The 18768-nt window shown below is 42.0% G+C and overlaps 1 protein-coding gene across 1 annotated transcript in view; it reads right to left on the minus strand.

Moving 5' to 3' along the window:
* TBK1 (TANK binding kinase 1) overlaps positions 1 to 18768 on the minus strand; it is a 56385-nt gene that overhangs the window by 21018 nt on the left and 16599 nt on the right. Inside the window, exons 4-10 of the mRNA XM_083182471.1 lie at positions 16667 to 16796; positions 15396 to 15577; positions 14230 to 14390; positions 13526 to 13636; positions 11100 to 11279; positions 9805 to 10001; positions 9134 to 9192 (exon numbers count right to left, since the gene is read on the minus strand). Of these exons, the coding sequence (XP_083038597.1) occupies positions 9134 to 9192; positions 9805 to 10001; positions 11100 to 11279; positions 13526 to 13636; positions 14230 to 14390; positions 15396 to 15577; positions 16667 to 16796 (1020 nt within the window). The remainder of the gene's footprint in view (positions 1 to 9133; positions 9193 to 9804; positions 10002 to 11099; positions 11280 to 13525; positions 13637 to 14229; positions 14391 to 15395; positions 15578 to 16666; positions 16797 to 18768) is intronic.

Consider the following 18768-nt stretch of genomic DNA (forward strand, 5'->3'; position numbering starts at 1 on the left):
GGGTGGTAGGTTTAAGTCGAATATCTCTGTTTTATCGGTATTAATGTTATAATTTGACTGTTGACTATATGTGCTAATCTTCTTGAATAAGTATCGTAAGGAAATCTGTGGATCAGTTAAAGTTAAGATAACATCGCCTGCGTATAATGCTAGTTTGTGATCTCGGGTTCCCACTGAGATACCCGAGATGTTGCAGTTAAGTCTAATTTCGCAGACAATGGTTCCATTACCAGGGCGAATAACAGAGGGGAAAGTGGACAGCCCTGGCGAGTGCCATTTCTAATAGGGATTGGGGCAGATGTGAGACCATTGACGAGGATAGATGCTGTGGGATTTTGATCGAGTGAAACTATGGCATTATAGAAGTGTCCATGAAGGCCAATTATTTTAAGTGTCTGTTGTATGAAGGGCAGGCTACTCTATCGAAGGCCTCTTCTGCATCAAGGGCCACCACAAGGGTCGATAGGGATCTTTCATGGGTAAGATGTATTAGATCAATAAGACATGTAGTGTTGTCTACCGCTTGTCGATTTGGTATAAAGCCGACTTGGTCTGGATGATTTAATGTAAGGGGCCAATCTATTTGCTAGGATTTTGGAAAACAGTTTTAAGTCCGTATTTAATAATGAGATAGGTCTTTAATTTTTCATTTCTTGGGGGTCTCAAACAGGTTTTGGAATCCAGTAATGAGTAGAATAACGAGTGAAGCATTGGGAGTAGAGAATTACAATTTTTTTTTTTTGTAATAAATGGCAGTAAGGCCATCTGGGCCAGGGGCAGATGATCAGCGGAGTTCCTTAATAGTAGCAAGAATTTCTTATTTGCTCTTTAGTTCCCTTCGGTCACATTCGGTACCCTTTTACCCCCCCTAAAAAAGGTAAAAGAACAGATCTCCCTTCCATACTTTGGTTTTTAATGTAGAAGTCTTAGATGAAAGTGTTACATGCCTTAGCTCAAGTATAGATAAGTATAAATGGTACTCTTTACCTAGAACGGCGCCCGCGATTGTAATCGCGGGCGTCGGGGGTAAAAAATCGCGGCCATCGCGGGTCCATAAAAAACGGGTGCGACGCGATGCCCGCGATTTTCCCATAGGGATCAATGTTAAAACGGTGATTGGATGCGATTTGACTGTTAAATGCCTCAATGCCCGCGATTTGGCCATAGGAAACAATGTTAAATGGGCCACAGAGCCCTAATAGTGCCCTTGAACTCTGAAATGGCCCCCACAATTGTTAACGCCACCCCACGATTAACGTCAACCCGAAGCGTAGCGAGCGCAGCGAGCCCGCGAGGGGCGGCGGTACGCGTCCTCCGACCTTTTCATACCCTACTATCCACGTCGGCGTGGAGTTGAGAATAGAATAGTGTGGCGAGCGCAGCGAGCCACCGAGCCCGAAGCGTGGCGAGCCCCGCGAGGGGACGCGGATACCTTCACAGGTAAACGCGTCCCTTCGCAGGCTTCACAGGTGTCCGCGTCGCCACGGACACCTGTGAAGCCCGTGAGGGGACGCGTATAACTGTGAAGGTATCCGCGTGCGCTCGCCACGCTTCGGGCTCGGTGCCTCCCTGCGCTCGCCACACTATTCTATTCTCAACTCCACGCCGACGTGGATAGTAGGGTATGAAAAGGTCGGAGGACGCGTACCGCCGCCGCTCGCCACGCTTCGGGTTGACGTTGATCGTGGGGTGGCGTTAACAATTGTGGGGGCCATTTCAGACTTCACGGTGACTATTTGGGCTCTGTGGCCCATTTAACATTGTTTCCTATGTAAAAATCGCGGGCATTGAGGCATTGAACACTAAAATCGCGTCCAATCTCATTTTTAACATTGGTCCCTATGGGAAATCGCGGCCATCGCATCGCACCCGATTTTTAGTGCATTCGATGGTCGCGATGGTCGCGATGGGCGCCGTTCTAGGTAAAGAGTACCGTATAAATACCTGAATGATTAGGTTTTGGTTTATGATTTTGGGGTTGTACTAATTGCAACAAAGAAACTATGGGAAAACGGATATTCCCTAAACAATATCCAAAAAATTAATTTTTACAAAAAGGTTTGTAAGCAAAAACAATATAAGGTTCATCAGGGTACAAAATAAACCAACAATTATGGAATAAAAAAAAAAATGAATCAAAATGATACAGCAGTAATATAACAATAACTACATACTATTCATAATGCAAGTTCTGCTCAAAGGCCCTGCTAGCAAGCTTAAAATCCAAAAGGGAAAGAGGCATTCTCTACTGCATAATGGTCCACCAGCTTGCAAAGGTCATTGGTGCACTGTAATGGTATGGGTGGGTTGGGGATGTCCGCACAGATCACTCTTCTTGGTCTATATTATTTCTTTGTCCATTCCTAGTATTTTAGTTTTCGGATAAATTCTATTCACCAATCTTATTAGGAGGTGCTCCCAGGAACAGCAAATAACACAGAAGCAAAAAGAAGAAAAGGATTTCTATTTGGGGAACTCACTGGACTAGTCTGTGATGATCCCATATAAATAACTTACAAATACAAACAGACGTTTATATTAAAATGTAACTTATTTGGTATATATACTAAAATTGCTGAAAGCCAGCGAAATATGAAATACTGTATATTGTGAAAAAGTTTTGAAAGTGAAAAAGTGATTAAAATTGTGTTCACTGTGTTTGTGTTCTATGAAAATTTACTGTCTTAAGAGATCTTTGTGGTTGGTTGATATATATATATATATATATATATATATATATATATATATATATATATATATATATATATATATATATATATATATATATATATATATATATATATATATATATATAGTCCAATCCAAAGAATAATGGCACTCACCAGGGCTTGAGTTATAAACTTTCAGCAGGAGTTTTATTCCATAACACAAAAAGGAATCACATGTAGACAGTCAGGTCGACGTTTCGGCCACGGAGCGTGGCCTTAATCATGACCTCCTCTTACAAGACACACAGACAAATCCCTGATGGCATGTGCCGGCATTTATGAGCCCAGTAATCCCTCCCACCAGGGAACAACCTATCCGCAAAAAGTCACCCTTAAACACCACCTCCGCTCCATTGCTCACCCATAACAAAAGATCGCCGACTGGCACAATATTAAATACATTACATTTAGTTGAAGAGCAAACAACATCCATTGCTCAATTCGCGGATACAGCATCGCCATCCTGGCGTGCGTTCCACTGCGGCGGAAGTCACCTGTCCTGCGGTCCAGCAGGCAGCCGGATCTTCCGTTTCTGTACAACAGCCGCTGTGCGTTCCACTCACTCTCACTGGTGGAACGCACGGCCATTACTATCCTCATTGTGTTTATTAAACCTACAGCGCCTTCTGTCAGAGTAAAACAACTGAAGCGGAGATGGTCAACACTACCACGTCCATATGTTAACCACATCATTAGGGCAATTTGAACTCTCTAATACCGGCGCATACCATATCATTAAAAAACATGAAAATGTAACACTAACTTATCACAAACACACATATAACAATCATCACATGAGACAACACCATTATTCAGTATTGTAAAACAATTACATTAACACAATGGGCCTCCAGTCTCAATTACCCCTCCCTGTATGAAAAAATAATTCAAGAAAAATTCAGAAAAAACTTTTTTTTAGAGAAAAAATTTTTTTTAGAGAAAAATTTTTCAAAAAAATCTCAGAAAAAACTCCAAAACAGGAAGCCACAAAGAAATCATAAGGAAAATCCATAGTATTAGTTACTGAAGAAAAATTCCTAAATGGTTATATTCATTCAGCCCTTTTGGGGCAATAGTGTCCAGATCATGTATCCAGCGGCACTCTCTTTTCAATAACAATAGGTCCCTGTCACCACCCCGACGTAGCGGAGGCACCCAATCGATGATCATACATTTCAACATCGATATTTGATGTCCTTTCAAGGCAAAATGTGCAGCTACTGGCTTATCCGTATTGCCCCTTTCAAGGGCCAAGCGTATGTCGGAACGATGCTGTGCCATTCTTTCTCGGAATGTTCTCCTCGTTTTGCCGACATATATTAAGCTGCAGGGGCACTGAAGGATATAAACTACAAAGTCAAGCTGGCAATGCATTTTATGTCGCAAATGAATCCTTCTTCCCGTTTGTGGATGTGGGAAAGAGCTACCGACCATCAGGGACCGACACGTCGTGCAACCTAGGCACCGATAGCATCCATTCTTCCGTGTCAGCCAGGTCTTACCGTCATCTTTTTTGACATCATCTGAATTGGCATTGGTACGGTATAGTAAATCTTTGAGATTTGACCCTCTCCTTATGCCTAGCAAAGGCGGCCCATTTCTAGCCTTACTGAGATCTGGGTCAGTTTTTACTATCTCCCATTTTTTCTTAATGGAGCGCTGTACCGCACGCAGTTTAGTATCACATTTGACACTGAAGAGCAACCTATCGGCATCCTGCCGCTTCTCTCTCAGAGTGTCCTTGTGGAATAAAGACTGTGCCCTGGTGAGGCAGTTCTCAATAGATGTCATCTTATAGCCTCGTTCATGAAACCTCTGTTTGGTTTCCTCTATTTGAGCAGCTGCCAGTTCTTCTTCCGAGTTGTTGCGTAGAACTCGCATAAATTGCGATACTGGCAAGCTGTTCTTGAGGGCCTCAGGGTGATGACTAGTTGCTGACAGCAGAGTGTTCCTGTCAGTCAATTTTCGGAACAGGGTATGGGCGAGTCTTCCATCTTTTCTGAATATAAGCACATCCAGAAAGCTCATCTTTTCACGATTAATCTCAGCCGTAAATTTCACCGGAGTACTGAGAGAATTTAAGCTCTCTATCATTGCCAAAAAGGATTGCTCACTGCTTTGCCAAATAATAAAAATATCATCGATAAATCTTCGATAATAACGTATATGGGACCCGAACACTGGCATAATATGGTTCCGCTCATATTCATCCATGTAAATATTAGCGTACCCAGGAGCCAGGTTCGAGCCCATAGCAGTCCCAGACCGCTGAAAGAAAAATTCTTTGTTATACATAAAATGATTTCTCTCCAGTACAACCTTCAATAATGACAGGACAAATTCAATCGGTGGTCCTGAATATGGACCTTTACAGAGACATTTTCTAACCGCCTCCACACCGTCACCATGTGGGATGACGGTGTAGAGGGAGCTAACATCCATGGTCGCTAGGAAACAACCATCTGGTATCTCACCCAGGGCCTTCAAACCCTCCAAAAAGTGACTTGTGTCACGTATGTAGCTGTCGATCCTGCTGACACATTCTTGCAGATAAAAATCCACAAGCTGTGCCAACGGTTGTAACACCGAGTCACGTGCCGAAATTATCGGCCTGCCCGGTGGTTCAATACAAGATTTATGGACCTTGGGCAGTGTATATAGAATTGGACAGACTGGGTGCTCTACAGATAAAAAACCTGCCAGCACTTCATCTATCCATCCACTGCCCAAGGCCATAGCAATCAAACTGTCAACCTCTTTTTTTACTCTCATCATTGGGTTGTAGGACAGCCTTTCATACGTGACACTGTCACTTAACTGCCTCCTGATTTCTCGATCATAGTTGGCCAAATCCTGAAGGACCACAGCCCCTCCTTTATCGGCCTTCCTTATGACTATATTGAAGTCCGATCTCAAAGTCTTCAAGGCCTCCCTCTCAGCTCCCGTCAAATTATCAAATGGCACTTTGTCAACACATCCTAATGTCACATCTTCATTGACCAATCTAAGAAAGGTCTTAATATTAGGATTATTCGACATAGGGTCAAAGGTACTTGGGGATTTAAATCTCACATTCTCAACCTCAGTTGGTACTCTATTGCCTTTGTCCCTGTCTTTATCCTTTGTAAAAAACTCATTGAGTCTCAGCTTCCTACCCATTTTGTAATAGTCTACAGACCAATTAAAGCTGTCAAATTTACACGTGGGTACGAAGCTGAGGCCCTTTGAGAGCAATGATGTTTCTGCACTGGTCAAGTGATGTTTTGACAAGTTAAATATCAATTCCTGTTGCCCCTTCTCCGCCCCTTTTGGGCAGCTTTTTTTGCGGCCCCTCCGCGGATGCGGTCTGCTTTTTCTGGGTCTAATTTCTGAGCTCTGGTCTCCACCCCTAAAAAAGCACCTGTCGGCGGTTTAGATCCGGCTGCTTCTGAATCAGATGCTGAATTAGAGGTGGTTGTGTCAAAATTGTACTCCCTCTGGGGTCTCCTCTGGCGAAATCTAACTGGGCCCCTCCTTTGGTCACCGTCACCGGATAACCATTTATAAACTGTATGATTTTTATAATCTTGTTCGACTATGTCGAGTTTCTTCCTCTTAAAGAGGACCAGTTCTGATTGATATTTCTCAATCTGTGCGCCCAGTTTTATCAGCCAGGGTTCAGTTTTATCAGAGATTAACGTAGGTGTGTGTTCTGCATCGAACTTGGAAATCTCTTCCCTGACCTTAACAAGCTCAACTCCTACTTCCTCAACCACGAGGAGTAGTAGGTCTAAGGAACATTTATTCAAAATACTACACCACCTACTGCAAAAACTGGGGTTTCTGCGGCCAATGGTGGGAATATTAGAAATTCTAAACCCTCTAGGGATACGCTTTGACCTAAAATACTCAGACAAAAATTGCCCATGGAGCATTAATTCAACCTCTTTCCTTTTTAATCTATTCAATTTGTTATAGACTTCACTTGGGGTTAGTTGGGGCAACAAGTTGAATTCCAACTGATCAAATAATATCTTATCAGCTTCATCATGCCTCAGTGATAGCTGTACATTTTCGGCATCGCTTAGCAACGTATCACTGAGGAAACCTTGACTAGTTGACATAATTTAGCCACTGAAAAAATTTACAAAGAGCTTGGTGGAGCCCTAAAAATCACAAAACATAACAAACACCACAAAACATACAAGGTACTACGTATTATAGCACTGGAGGCCCAATAAACAAACTCAGTCTAAAACCGCTCTAATAGCAACCCAAAAATTCTTCGGGATATATCATTGGTCTTTGAGGAAAAAATAACAAAGCAGTGAAAAATGCAATCTTTAGAAAAAAATGCTTGTATACATATCTTTACTTCCATAGACACGCCTCTTCAAACGAAATAAGCAGTCCAGGGTTAGCAGGGTGCACAGCCAAAAGAGAAAGTCCAACTTGCTCTTTATACAAATCCTGGTTTAGGTCGGCACTCACTTTCACAATCCAGCATCCGCCTGGGGTCGCACATCAGTGGGTCCTTATGCAGGCCACAAATACAGTCCAATCCAAAGAATAATGGCACTCACCAGGGCTTGAGTTATAAACTTTCAGCAGGAGTTTTATTCCATAACACAAAAAGGAATCACATGTAGACAGTCAGGTCGACGTTTCGGCCACGGAGCGTGGCCTTAATCATGACCTCCTCTTACAAGACACACAGACAAATCCCTGATGGCATGTGCCGGCATTTATGAGCCCAGTAATCCCTCCCACCAGGGAACAACCTATCCGCAAAAAGTCACCCTTAAACACCACCTCCGCTCCATTGCTCACCCATAACAAAAGATCGCCGACTGGCACAATATTAAATACATTACATTTAGTTGAAGAGCAAACAACATCCATTGCTCAATTCGCGGATACAGCATCGCCATCCTGGCGTGCGTTCCACTGCGGCGGAAGTCACCTGTCCTGCGGTCCAGCAGGCAGCCGGATCTTCCGTTTCTGTACAACAGCCGCTGTGCGTTCCACTCACTCTCACTGGTGGAACGCACGGCCATTACTATCCTCATTGTGTTTATTAAACCTACAGCGCCTTCTGTCAGAGTAAAACAACTGAAGCGGAGATGGTCAACACTACCACGTCCATATGAATAATGGTGTTGTCTCATGTGATGATTGTTATATGTGTGTTTGTGATAAGTTAGTGTTACATTTTCATGTTTTTTAATGATATGGTATGCGCCGGTATTAGAGAGTTCAAATTGCCCTAATGATGTGGTTAACATATGGACGTGGTAGTGTTGACCATCTCCGCTTCAGTTGTTTTACTCTGACAGAAGGCGCTGTAGGTTTAATAAACACAATGAGGATAGTAATGGCCGTGCGTTCCACCAGTGAGAGTGAGTGGAACGCACAGCGGCTGTTGTACAGAAACGGAAGATCCGGCTGCCTGCTGGACCGCAGGACAGGTGACTTCCGCCGCAGTGGAACGCACGCCAGGATGGCGATGCTGTATCCGCGAATTGAGCAATGGATGTTGTTTGCTCTTCAACTAAATGTAATGTATTTAATATTGTGCCAGTCGGCGATCTTTTGTTATGGGTGAGCAATGGAGCGGAGGTGGTGTTTAAGGGTGACTTTTTGCGGATAGGTTGTTCCCTGGTGGGAGGGATTACTGGGCTCATAAATGCCGGCACATGCCATCAGGGATTTGTCTGTGTGTCTTGTAAGAGGAGGTCATGATTAAGGCCACGCTCCGTGGCCGAAACGTCGACCTGACTGTCTACATGTGATTCCTTTTTGTGTTATGGAATAAAACTCCTGCTGAAAGTTTATAACTCAAGCCCTGGTGAGTGCCATTATTCTTTGGATTGGACTGTATTTGTGGCCTGCATAAGGACCCACTGATGTGCGACCCCAGGCGGATGCTGGATTGTGAAAGTGAGTGCCGACCTAAACCAGGATATATATATATATATATATATATATATATTTTAATAAATCCACTAATGGGACTCAAAGGAGTTTCCTATGGGCTTTGTACTAGTACTAATATATATGATAATAAATCAATATATCATTGTATCCAGAGGAATCTGTATGAAATGATTAATAAGTAGCAGATTGTAATTGCATGAGATTGTTCAAAAGCTACTAATTCCTCAGGATTTGTGGGCACCTTAAGAGATGGTCACACAATGTTGGCAATGAAAAAAAAAAAGAAATATGTGAGGATGTGTGCGGACTAAACAATGAGTGTGTAATTGTATAGGAAAGTTAATCAAGGTTATGTGGGTGGTCCTGGAATTTGATAAGGTTTGGAGACTAGAGGAGCTTTCTAAACTTTGATCCATATACCCCTGTTTTTTCTTGGTAATATTATACGGGGAGCAAAGTAAACAGCAGTAACTACAACCCATACCAACCTTGGCCATGTTAGCATCTATATCCAAGTCGTAATGTGTTTGAAGTTTCATTAATGGTACTGGAAAAAAAAGAAAAAAAGATTACATTTAAACGATTATTTCATTTTGTTATAATTAGTGTAATAATTGTGTAATAGTGTGAAACTACTTGACTAGGTGATAGGTCAGTGGTTCCCAAACTGCCTTGCGTTGGTGGACCAGGATCAATTCATATTATTTATGGGCAATGTAACAGGCAAAACCAGTGCTTGTGGCTGCCAATCATAACATATGTGGACAAACAGAAGCAAATCCTGTCCCTCACCAGATAACTGTGACATATAAACACAATGTACTTTATTTTATATTTTTTTCTGAATTTCTCCATAGGAAACATTTAGCCTAGGGGTGCCTTGAAAACATTTTGATGCTCTAGAGCAGCGATGGCTAACCTTGACACTCTAGCTGTTGTTGAACTACACATCACAGCATGCCCTGCTACAGTTTTACTATTTGGCCATGCTAAAACTGATGAAGACCATGCTGGGATGTGTAGTTCAACAACCGCTGGAGTGTCAAGGTTAGCCATCACTGCTCTAGGGTTCCGCGATTCAAAAAAGGTTGTGAATCGCTGTAATAGGTACACAGTAGTTTAGTCTCTAGAACTACGTTGTATTCATTCTCCAACTTACTTTCCTCATATCGTAGCCCAATAATGGTCACCATCTCTCTTGTGACCACAATGATAGGATTTTCTTCTGTAGTCACAGGGAAGTGCTGGGCCAGTCTGCCTGGTTCTAATACAAGTCTTCTTCCTTCATAGAGCAGTTCCTGGTTCTGGGATGGGATCTTTGTCTGCTTATACACCAGGTCATGGAACTCTGCTGGCCTATAACACATTACAAGACAACTAATATCACAAAACACTTTTTTTTTTTTTTTTATTTCTGGTCTAGTGTTACAGCTGTTAAACTGTACCAATACCTGTTGCATTTGTGATATAATATCAAGTGACTAATCTGTCAGCCAACTCTTCTGCTATGGACTGCATTCAACTAGCTACTTTCTTTGGATACCCCTCTGACTATCATCCACCCACGCGACTGGACCACTTTGCTCCCTTATTGCTACAAATATCATCTGCTGCTCCCTAAAAAATGTGTAATCTAATTCCATAACTTTTATATTGAATTTACCACTGTTTTAATACTGCCATTTATGCCACTATATTTTACTCCGGTATCCCCACTGTACGTTATACCTCTACTAGATTCTCTCAACCTGCTGCCTCATGTCCTGACCATCCCTGCCATGCTCACTTCTTGCCTTCAGGTCTCCTTACCTGCACCTCATGTCACCTGTCTGTCTCCCGCTCCTTCTAGATTGTAAGCTCCTTAGAGCAGGGTCCTCCTCCCTCCTGTTCTCACAGCACTCTTCTTGCATTTCAATTACAGCTATCTTACTCACCTAAATCTATACCTGCATCTCTTCTTATTAACTTCCCTATATCTCTATAGCTGTATTGTGTACTAAAATTTGTGGGTACTTGTGTATTTTCACGGCGCCCATTACGTAGTTTGCGTAGTGGTGTATTGAGAATACCAATAAACCACTATGCTGGCTACGTAAACTATGTAACTTGTTCTGGAGCTGAGATAATACACAATGCTTCATACCCCGTTTATCCACAGGGGCATGGAGTTAATTTTATAAAGTGTGGCGAGTGAAGCGAGCCACCGAGCCCGAAACGTGGCGAGCGAGCCCCGCAGATATGCGGCCACTCGCCACGCTTCGGGCTTGGTGGCTCGCAATTGAAATTGAAGCCGATATCCAACACAATTGATTTCTGTCTCAGGGGGACCTACTGGTTTAAAAATAAAATACATAAACATACAATATTAAGGTGCTCTACACTCATTTAACACTGGTTATCATTATAAATGTGTCAGAACAGATATTTTGACCAATACACATGACATGGACTTACATATTATAAGCATGGATATATATTTTGTGGAGCGTCATTTGTTGAAGTGAGAAGACATGAACTACAATCCGATGGAAAATATCACTAGTTACTGCGAAGAACTGGTCAAATCCCCAACATTTCTCCTGGTCAGCTTCTAGAATATTTGCCAGCACTGGTGTGAAAAGAGATTGTAAGCCACTGGAAAGAGAAGAGAAAAGATTTACTTAACATTCATGGGAACATGAGTAAAGCATCAATTATTCTGAACATTATTTACATTTCTGTATTGCTTAAAAAACTGAGAGGTACCATGTGTAACCAGCAGGGTTAATGTTAAAATGTTCATGTGACTCTTGAGCCACATTCATAGCCAGTTTAAGGCTGCATGTTGGCTTGATGTGAAGAGAACATTGTCCAGACTGACATGTGCAGTGTTATGGAGTTATTGCATAACACACAGGTTAATTGATGGATTTAACCCTTTCAGGTCCAATGTCTAGTCAGTCTTAACAGCCCTAGCACTCGTAGCAGATTCAATTGCGAGTCACTTTAAAATAAGAACATTAACATCGTTCAAAATGTAGACCATTTTTACATTAAAAATTTTTTTTAACATTTAAACCACTGTTTGAATTGTAAAGAAAATAATTTGGACTGCAAAAGGTTAATATATTATTTAATAGTAATACATGAAGCAATACTGTCCACCACGCGAATAAGGAAGAGCATCAATGCATTGATTCTACACACTTTCTAGGGAGACACCGCCATTAATCTGAACGGGGATAAAAGGCTGTAATGTGCAACACATTGTGGACTTTGTAACTTGAACATCGTGGACATGTTTAGTGGGTCTAATTCTGATGTGGTTGGAGTTGCTGTTACTTAAATGGAAGCAGCAGGGATAGCACTGCATGGTAGTGCAGCAGGATGAGTCTATTACAAGCAGACGCTTCCTGCTGCAGTTGTGATCTGACCTGCATCCTAGGAAGCAGCATTGAATCACTGACTTGCCATCAGCTGGCTTACAGCACCCATGGTGCCGGCCATCACAAAATCCAGGAGATCTCTGATGGGGATCTCTGACCACATCCCTCCGCCTAGATGACAGTGACATGCCTCCATTTTCATGAACAGAACCAGTCATTACCAATTCTCTGACCACCAAACAGCAGCAGACCCAATCATTGCTGCGAGTTTTGTGATGCAATGCAGAGGACATTCACAACATGATGAGAATGCACAGACTTCATACATATGGCTAACCACTACGCTGTTTTTTTACCTCTCTATATATTTGGATAAGCAGTAATAACAATGATGCTATTATGTTGGCATTGGCTCTGAGCCCTTCCACTAGTGTCAGAGATGTTAACTGCAGACACTTCCAGAATAAAGAGACAAAGGGGCAGATTTATTAAGCTTGGTGAAGTGATAAAGGGGGAAATTTACTAAAGAAAATTTGTAAAAAATAGGTGTATTTGTATCCAGAAATACACTTATTTTTGACATTTACTATCCCGAAAATATGGCAATTCGTATTCATATTGATAGCACATCCATACGCATACGAATTGCCGTATTTTCGGGATAGTAAATGTCAAAAATAAGTGTATTTCTGGATACAAATAAACCTATTTTTTTTTTACAAATTTCCTTTAGTAAATTACCCCCAAAGTGTCTGGTTTTTATCACCGGCCAATCAGCTCCTTCCTGTGAAGTTACAGGCTTGGTTTGAAGAATGACAGGTAGGAGCTGATTGGCCGGTGATAAAAACCAGACACTTTATCACTTCACCAAGCTTAATAAATCTACCCCAAATTGAGTAAAAGGGGAGAAAGGGAAAAAGATGAGCGGAGAGAGAAACTAACTAACGAGAAACTAGAGCAAATAGAGTATGGAAAAAACCTAGTCAGCGCCGTAGACATCTACTTTGAAAAACGAAATAATCCAGCAAATCTGTAGGGAGAATTGAACTTGTGTCACATAAAAGGGTGCTCAATCAGATAACTTGCTAGATCACAGCAAATATCAAAGAGCCCCCTGTACATAAATCATACGGGTCTTTAGTATCCAAACTGATAAATATGAACTGTACTCGAACTGAATGTACTTTGGATTTTTATTTGTATTTGCTGTGCTTCAATAAAGGAAATAATAAAAAAAAAAATAGCTGAATCTTACAAAATAATACAAACAAATACTAAGGGGGAAATTGACTAAGATGTGTATCCTACTTCATATGTGATGTTGCTATGGGCAACCAATCAGAATCTACTTCTTATTTATTTAGCACCCTCTAGAAGCAAGTAGACCGGATCTGATTGGTTGCCCATAGCAACATCACATGTGAAGTATAATTCACATCTTAGTAAGTTTCCCCCTAAATGTGTTACAAGCAAATTGCTATCTAAATTGTAATAATGGGTAGATGAAATACTTACAAGGACAAATTGCAGCTAAGGGGCAAGTCCCAGTTCCATTCTATTGGGCCATTTTCAGCTCTCTGTACACCAGATATTGCACCAGATGGTTTCCCAGTAATTATTTTGTACCTGGTTGGAAAACAAACCACACTTTAGGATAAGAACGTTCACTCTCTCAGTAGATGTAGGTAAAGGCTACCCTCTGATTTATATGGCATGGTAAGAAAATGCTTTCAATTTGGAAGAAAACTATAGATCGGATACAATTTGTTCTCACTAAAAAGGTTAATAACGGGCTTGTCCACATTTATGTGAACCCTTATATTAAGTACCCATTTCCCCAGGGCATAATTTGGTGGCAGGCCTTCCACTACAGTGAACCCAACAAGCTGCTTGACTGTGCTGTTCAGAGAAGGTAGAGAAGAGATAAGAGTTGGAGGACTGAAGCGGTCCTAAAGATTGAAACTGCTATGCTGGAAGTCTGAATAGATGACCATGGCTCCTGTCCAATCAATGCAACCCCATACTGGACCTCGGCCACAATGCTAAGAAGTTTCTGCTTGCTCTAACGCAATGCAATATGGTGGCCATCCATATGATGTGTGGCGATAGACTCCCACAGAAACAATTGAGTCTCCAATATTTGAAAAATATATATGTAAACTAGTTAATTAACCGAAATGTCCCAATAAAGAATGTAAATAATTAATAGAACAACATACATGACTTCTTTGTTTCTGCGTGGTCCTTCAAAAGGTCTAAATGGAAGACTGCCAGTGGCAGCATGGAAGAATGTCACCCCGATGCTCCACAAATCCACAGTGGCACCGTATTTCTTCTGGTGTTCTTTTCGAAGCACGGCACGCTCATACATGTCTGGGTGCTTAAAAAAAAGTATACAAAAACCAATCTTACATATATTATTCCAGTGATACGCTATGGATAAATGAAAATTCTACCTAAAACTAGAGTTCTAGGTGCCCTTAGACAGCAGAGGCTCATATTCAGTAACAGCCTGTGAAGATTGGTCTCAGTCCCAAACATTATATATATAATACTTGTAAATTAAAATTGTAGCAGTAGGCTAAAACTGCCAGTAGTTATAGGGGTAAATTGGTTGCTAAGGTGATTTTGCCCATAGCCACCAATCATATTCGGTCCATTATTTTCTAGGATGCAATATAGAAAAGATAGACAGAATTTGATTGGATGCTATGGGCAACAATTTCCACTTTTCATTTTTAGAGTCTTTAGTAAATTTACCTCATAGTTTCCTAGCGCCCTACTTATGCAGTAGTTGGAGTGTAAATTTTGAAGGGAGGGCATGGAAAACGTGACATTTTTAATGTCCACCCTAGATTGTATTGTAGCTCGTACCAAAGGCGAGCGTGCACCAGAATGTGGGCGTGGCCAAAGGGGATGTGGCCTTAAGATAGCAGGGGCAGACTATGGTGGTGCCACTAACACACATGCTGACACACTGGCAGATGTTGACACAGACAGACTGACTCACAGATGGATACACAGACATACTGACAGAGACTGACTCACTGAAACATGCGGACACAGACACCAACACACAAATGCTGACACAATGATACACAAACAGACGTAGACACGGAAAGAAGATTGCAACCTTACAGTCACAGTGTGTAACAAAATCAGAGCTTGAAGTGCAGGTATGTCGTACCGTTGCAGACCAGCACACTTCAAGCATTGGCTATAGGTTATGATCTATAACCAAATGTGTCAAAATATGCTGCAGTGTAGGTGCAAATAAGAGGATGTTGCTGATTGCATTTGGTGACAACTTTTGGTTTGAAAACCATTATAAAACAAAACACAATTATACGGTCATTCATCGCAACACATTAAACAAATCAATTACCAAATACTCCTCAGTGCCATAGAGAGAAACAAACTGTTCATCATCCTCTAATTCCCTGGCTGCACCAAAGTCTGTCAGCTTGTACACCGATTGCCCATCTTCACCAACCACTCGCATGATGTTTCCAGGCTTGATATCCCTGTGAATTATCCCATTTTCTCTGAGGTGGTTCATTCCTGCCACTATGGAAACATAAAAGTTAATCTGTCTGTACAAATATAATTTAAAAACAGCAAACAAATGTTTAGGACAGATTTTACCTAGCAAGATTATATTTACAGTATGTTATAGTAATGAAACATTCACGGATAAGCACCTAATATACAGGACATCAAAATTATCATTGGCTGATATCACTGTGCACTGAAAACAGTAAACGGTGTAATATGTAAAACATCCATACGCGCCTTGCGAATGGTGAGCCGGAGTACCACCATTCGCAAGGTGGGATCTGGGTCACTCACAAGGATGCGAATTTGCATCAGATTGAATGAACCAGAATACCCCCTAGATGTATCCTGATGAGGGACACGGACATGGGGAATATATATTTACTGGTCTGTAAAGCACCCAGCCAGATATGTAGGCAAGTGAAAAACAGCACAGCTATAGAACAGGATAGGGGAGACACGGGGTACATATTTTGGTTAGCGGCACAGATCCTAGACAGCAATCAGCGGCGCCATCTTAACATTGCTACTCACAGGCAGCAGTGGAGGGGCTCAACTGCCATCTCCCTTCAGCACCTATAAAAGTCAGCTTGGATGGATCCAGATGCTGTCCTGCTGAGGGGCTTATGGATGTATTGGAGGAAACATTTACGTGGTGCTGAAGTACTATAATAGTGGTATTTGTTATCCTGACGATTGCATGGGTATATATGTTAACTTCATCTAGTATGAGGAAACCAGTCTGTAACCCTGTGAGACAGGGTTAATATTTGCAAAACTGACTAATGGGGGAAGTTCTAAATGCTTGTAGAGAAAGTTCCAACCAATCAGCTCCTGTTTTTTGGTCTCTAACCAAGCTTTGATAAATATCCTCCAAGTCCCTGAACAAATACTATTCAATTACTATCTAACTATGTAAGCAATACAAATAGTATTTCTTTAATTTTATGTAAAAAAATCGACAGCGTATATTCCAGGTTCGATAATAAAGTTGTAATAACTGGCAGTAATAAAGTATGCGCGCTCTCCATGCAACTAAACATTTTGTGACACGACAGAAGAAATGTGTCTGTTAGAGGATTATAGGCAAGGATAACATACCTACGTCACGGGACACAATAAGAAACTCCGATTCTGGTAACCCATATGCATTTGTAGGTTCTTCCAGCACAGAGTACAAACTTGCACATGGGCAGAACTCCATAACCAGCACCTTATGTCGACTAGACATCTAAAATGTAGAAATACAAATTAATTTACACTCAAAAAATAAAAATAAACTACCCCATTAAAGATAGTAATGCATTTGAGGTAAGTGTTATTTGTCCATTCAAAAATTGCATATTGTAAACGTTTTCATCAACTGACAGGACATTTATTTGTAGGAGAAAGAATATTTTTACATAGAAAATTGAGTTTTTCATACTGGAGTGACTTTAAGGTTTATTAGAATTTGAGGTTAGGTGTTCATTTCAGGTATATGAGATGCTGAGCACTGCCCGTTTTAAATACAAATTAAGGTGCACACACTCCTGTATGTACAGGAGCCTTTCAAGCAAGCTTGCTTGCCCTGCCCCCCAATTCATCAATATAACATCAGAGGAAAAAAATGAGGAGAGGGTTTCTGGGTACTAACAATAGATATAAAAACAAGACAATTCACATAATGCAGTGAAGGCCAGATTCTAATTGCAACCTTGCATCATGTAGCTCTCATTACATATAGACCATGTACAGTTCCGTTAGCATCATGAAAAAATTGTTCTGAGCCTGTCCCCGGCGTCCATGGCTCTGTCCCCAGCATCCATGGCAAGCCTAGTGAACGCCTCTCACACAGCACTGGTAACCACCAGATCCCCTGCGCTGGCGGACACCGGCGGAGAGGGAATCATGCGAGCTCCGGCGGAAAGGCGCTCCATCTGTCTGAGAGTAATTATTGCGGCAGGGTACAGCAACCCTGCCCATGTCTGCTGCAGGGAGACGGGGTTAGGGGGTTCGGTAGCACATGCGTCTCGTGCACAAAGGGGGTATGCGGGAGTAAGTGTGTCTTATGCACAATAAAGGAGGCATTTGCCAGTGCTCCATGATCCACGTCCCTCCCCTTGTCGGGATTTTTGACTGCCGGGATCCTGACCACCGGGATTACATACCAATCCCTTCAATGTTTTGGGTATGAACGCTAGTCTCCGGATCAACAAAATTATACCGGTGGTTTACCTGTGCATGGTGGTACCCTGCCTGCTCCAGCTGTTGAGTGTTATATGCACGCCAGCAATCAGAATATATAGTCGTCCCCGGTTCTATATATTTGTTGATGACGGACATCAGGGTGCTGGCGTCACATCTGTCCACAGGCATTCCAAAACACTCACCGGTGTCTCTGGATATGCCTCCAAACAACCACTGTTGAGGCAGCACACGTCCAACATGACTTTTTCTCTGTACAAAGACTCTTGTCCACCTCAACTATTTTTCCCGATGCTCCAATCTGGCGTTGGGGCTGCGACATTAAATCCACGGTGCCTTCCGCATAAGGTTATTATACAGCACGGTGGTTTTGTTCGACAACTTAAGTTGTTGCTCACAAAAAGATATGCTTGTGAGCTCCTCTGCCCATGAAAATATAAAACGACTGAGGGTAAGAAATGGGATACGACAGCCCGGAAACCAATGTGCCACACGGAGACTGATCGTCATTCGGCAGGTTTTAATGTGGCCGCGCCACATTAACTCCTTCATACTCAAGCTCATTGGGTAGCCATTAAGACAGGTTTGTGTCAGTGGCAGAAAATGGTGCTGCTGAAAAAATGCCACGACTTCTCCTCTGCCTGCGGCAGGTTAAACTTTGTGAGAGGTTCTGCAGCCATTCCTAATTTAACAAGGAGCTTATACGAGCGTCAGAAATAATACAGCCACAGTCACACTATGCTGAATCTGACAGGGACGCAGACTACGCTGACCGCGGGAACACTACGCTACTTCTGACAGGGACGCTAAGCGGCCGCGGGAACACTACGCTACTTCTGACTGACTACGCTAACCGCGCGAATACTATGCTGATTCAGACAGGGACGCTACGCTAACTACGTAACTGGTGCTGACCAGTACCCAGCTGACTTTTAAAGGTGGCCCTTTGTTTCACGATTTTGATACATTGGGCTGATAATATTTTGTAAAAACTGTCAAATCTTATGTCATTTACT

The sequence above is a fragment of the Crinia signifera genome, chromosome 4 (assembly GCF_055691185.1).
Source record: "Crinia signifera chromosome 4, ASM5569118v1, whole genome shotgun sequence".
Lineage (NCBI taxonomy): Eukaryota > Metazoa > Chordata > Amphibia > Anura > Myobatrachidae > Crinia > Crinia signifera.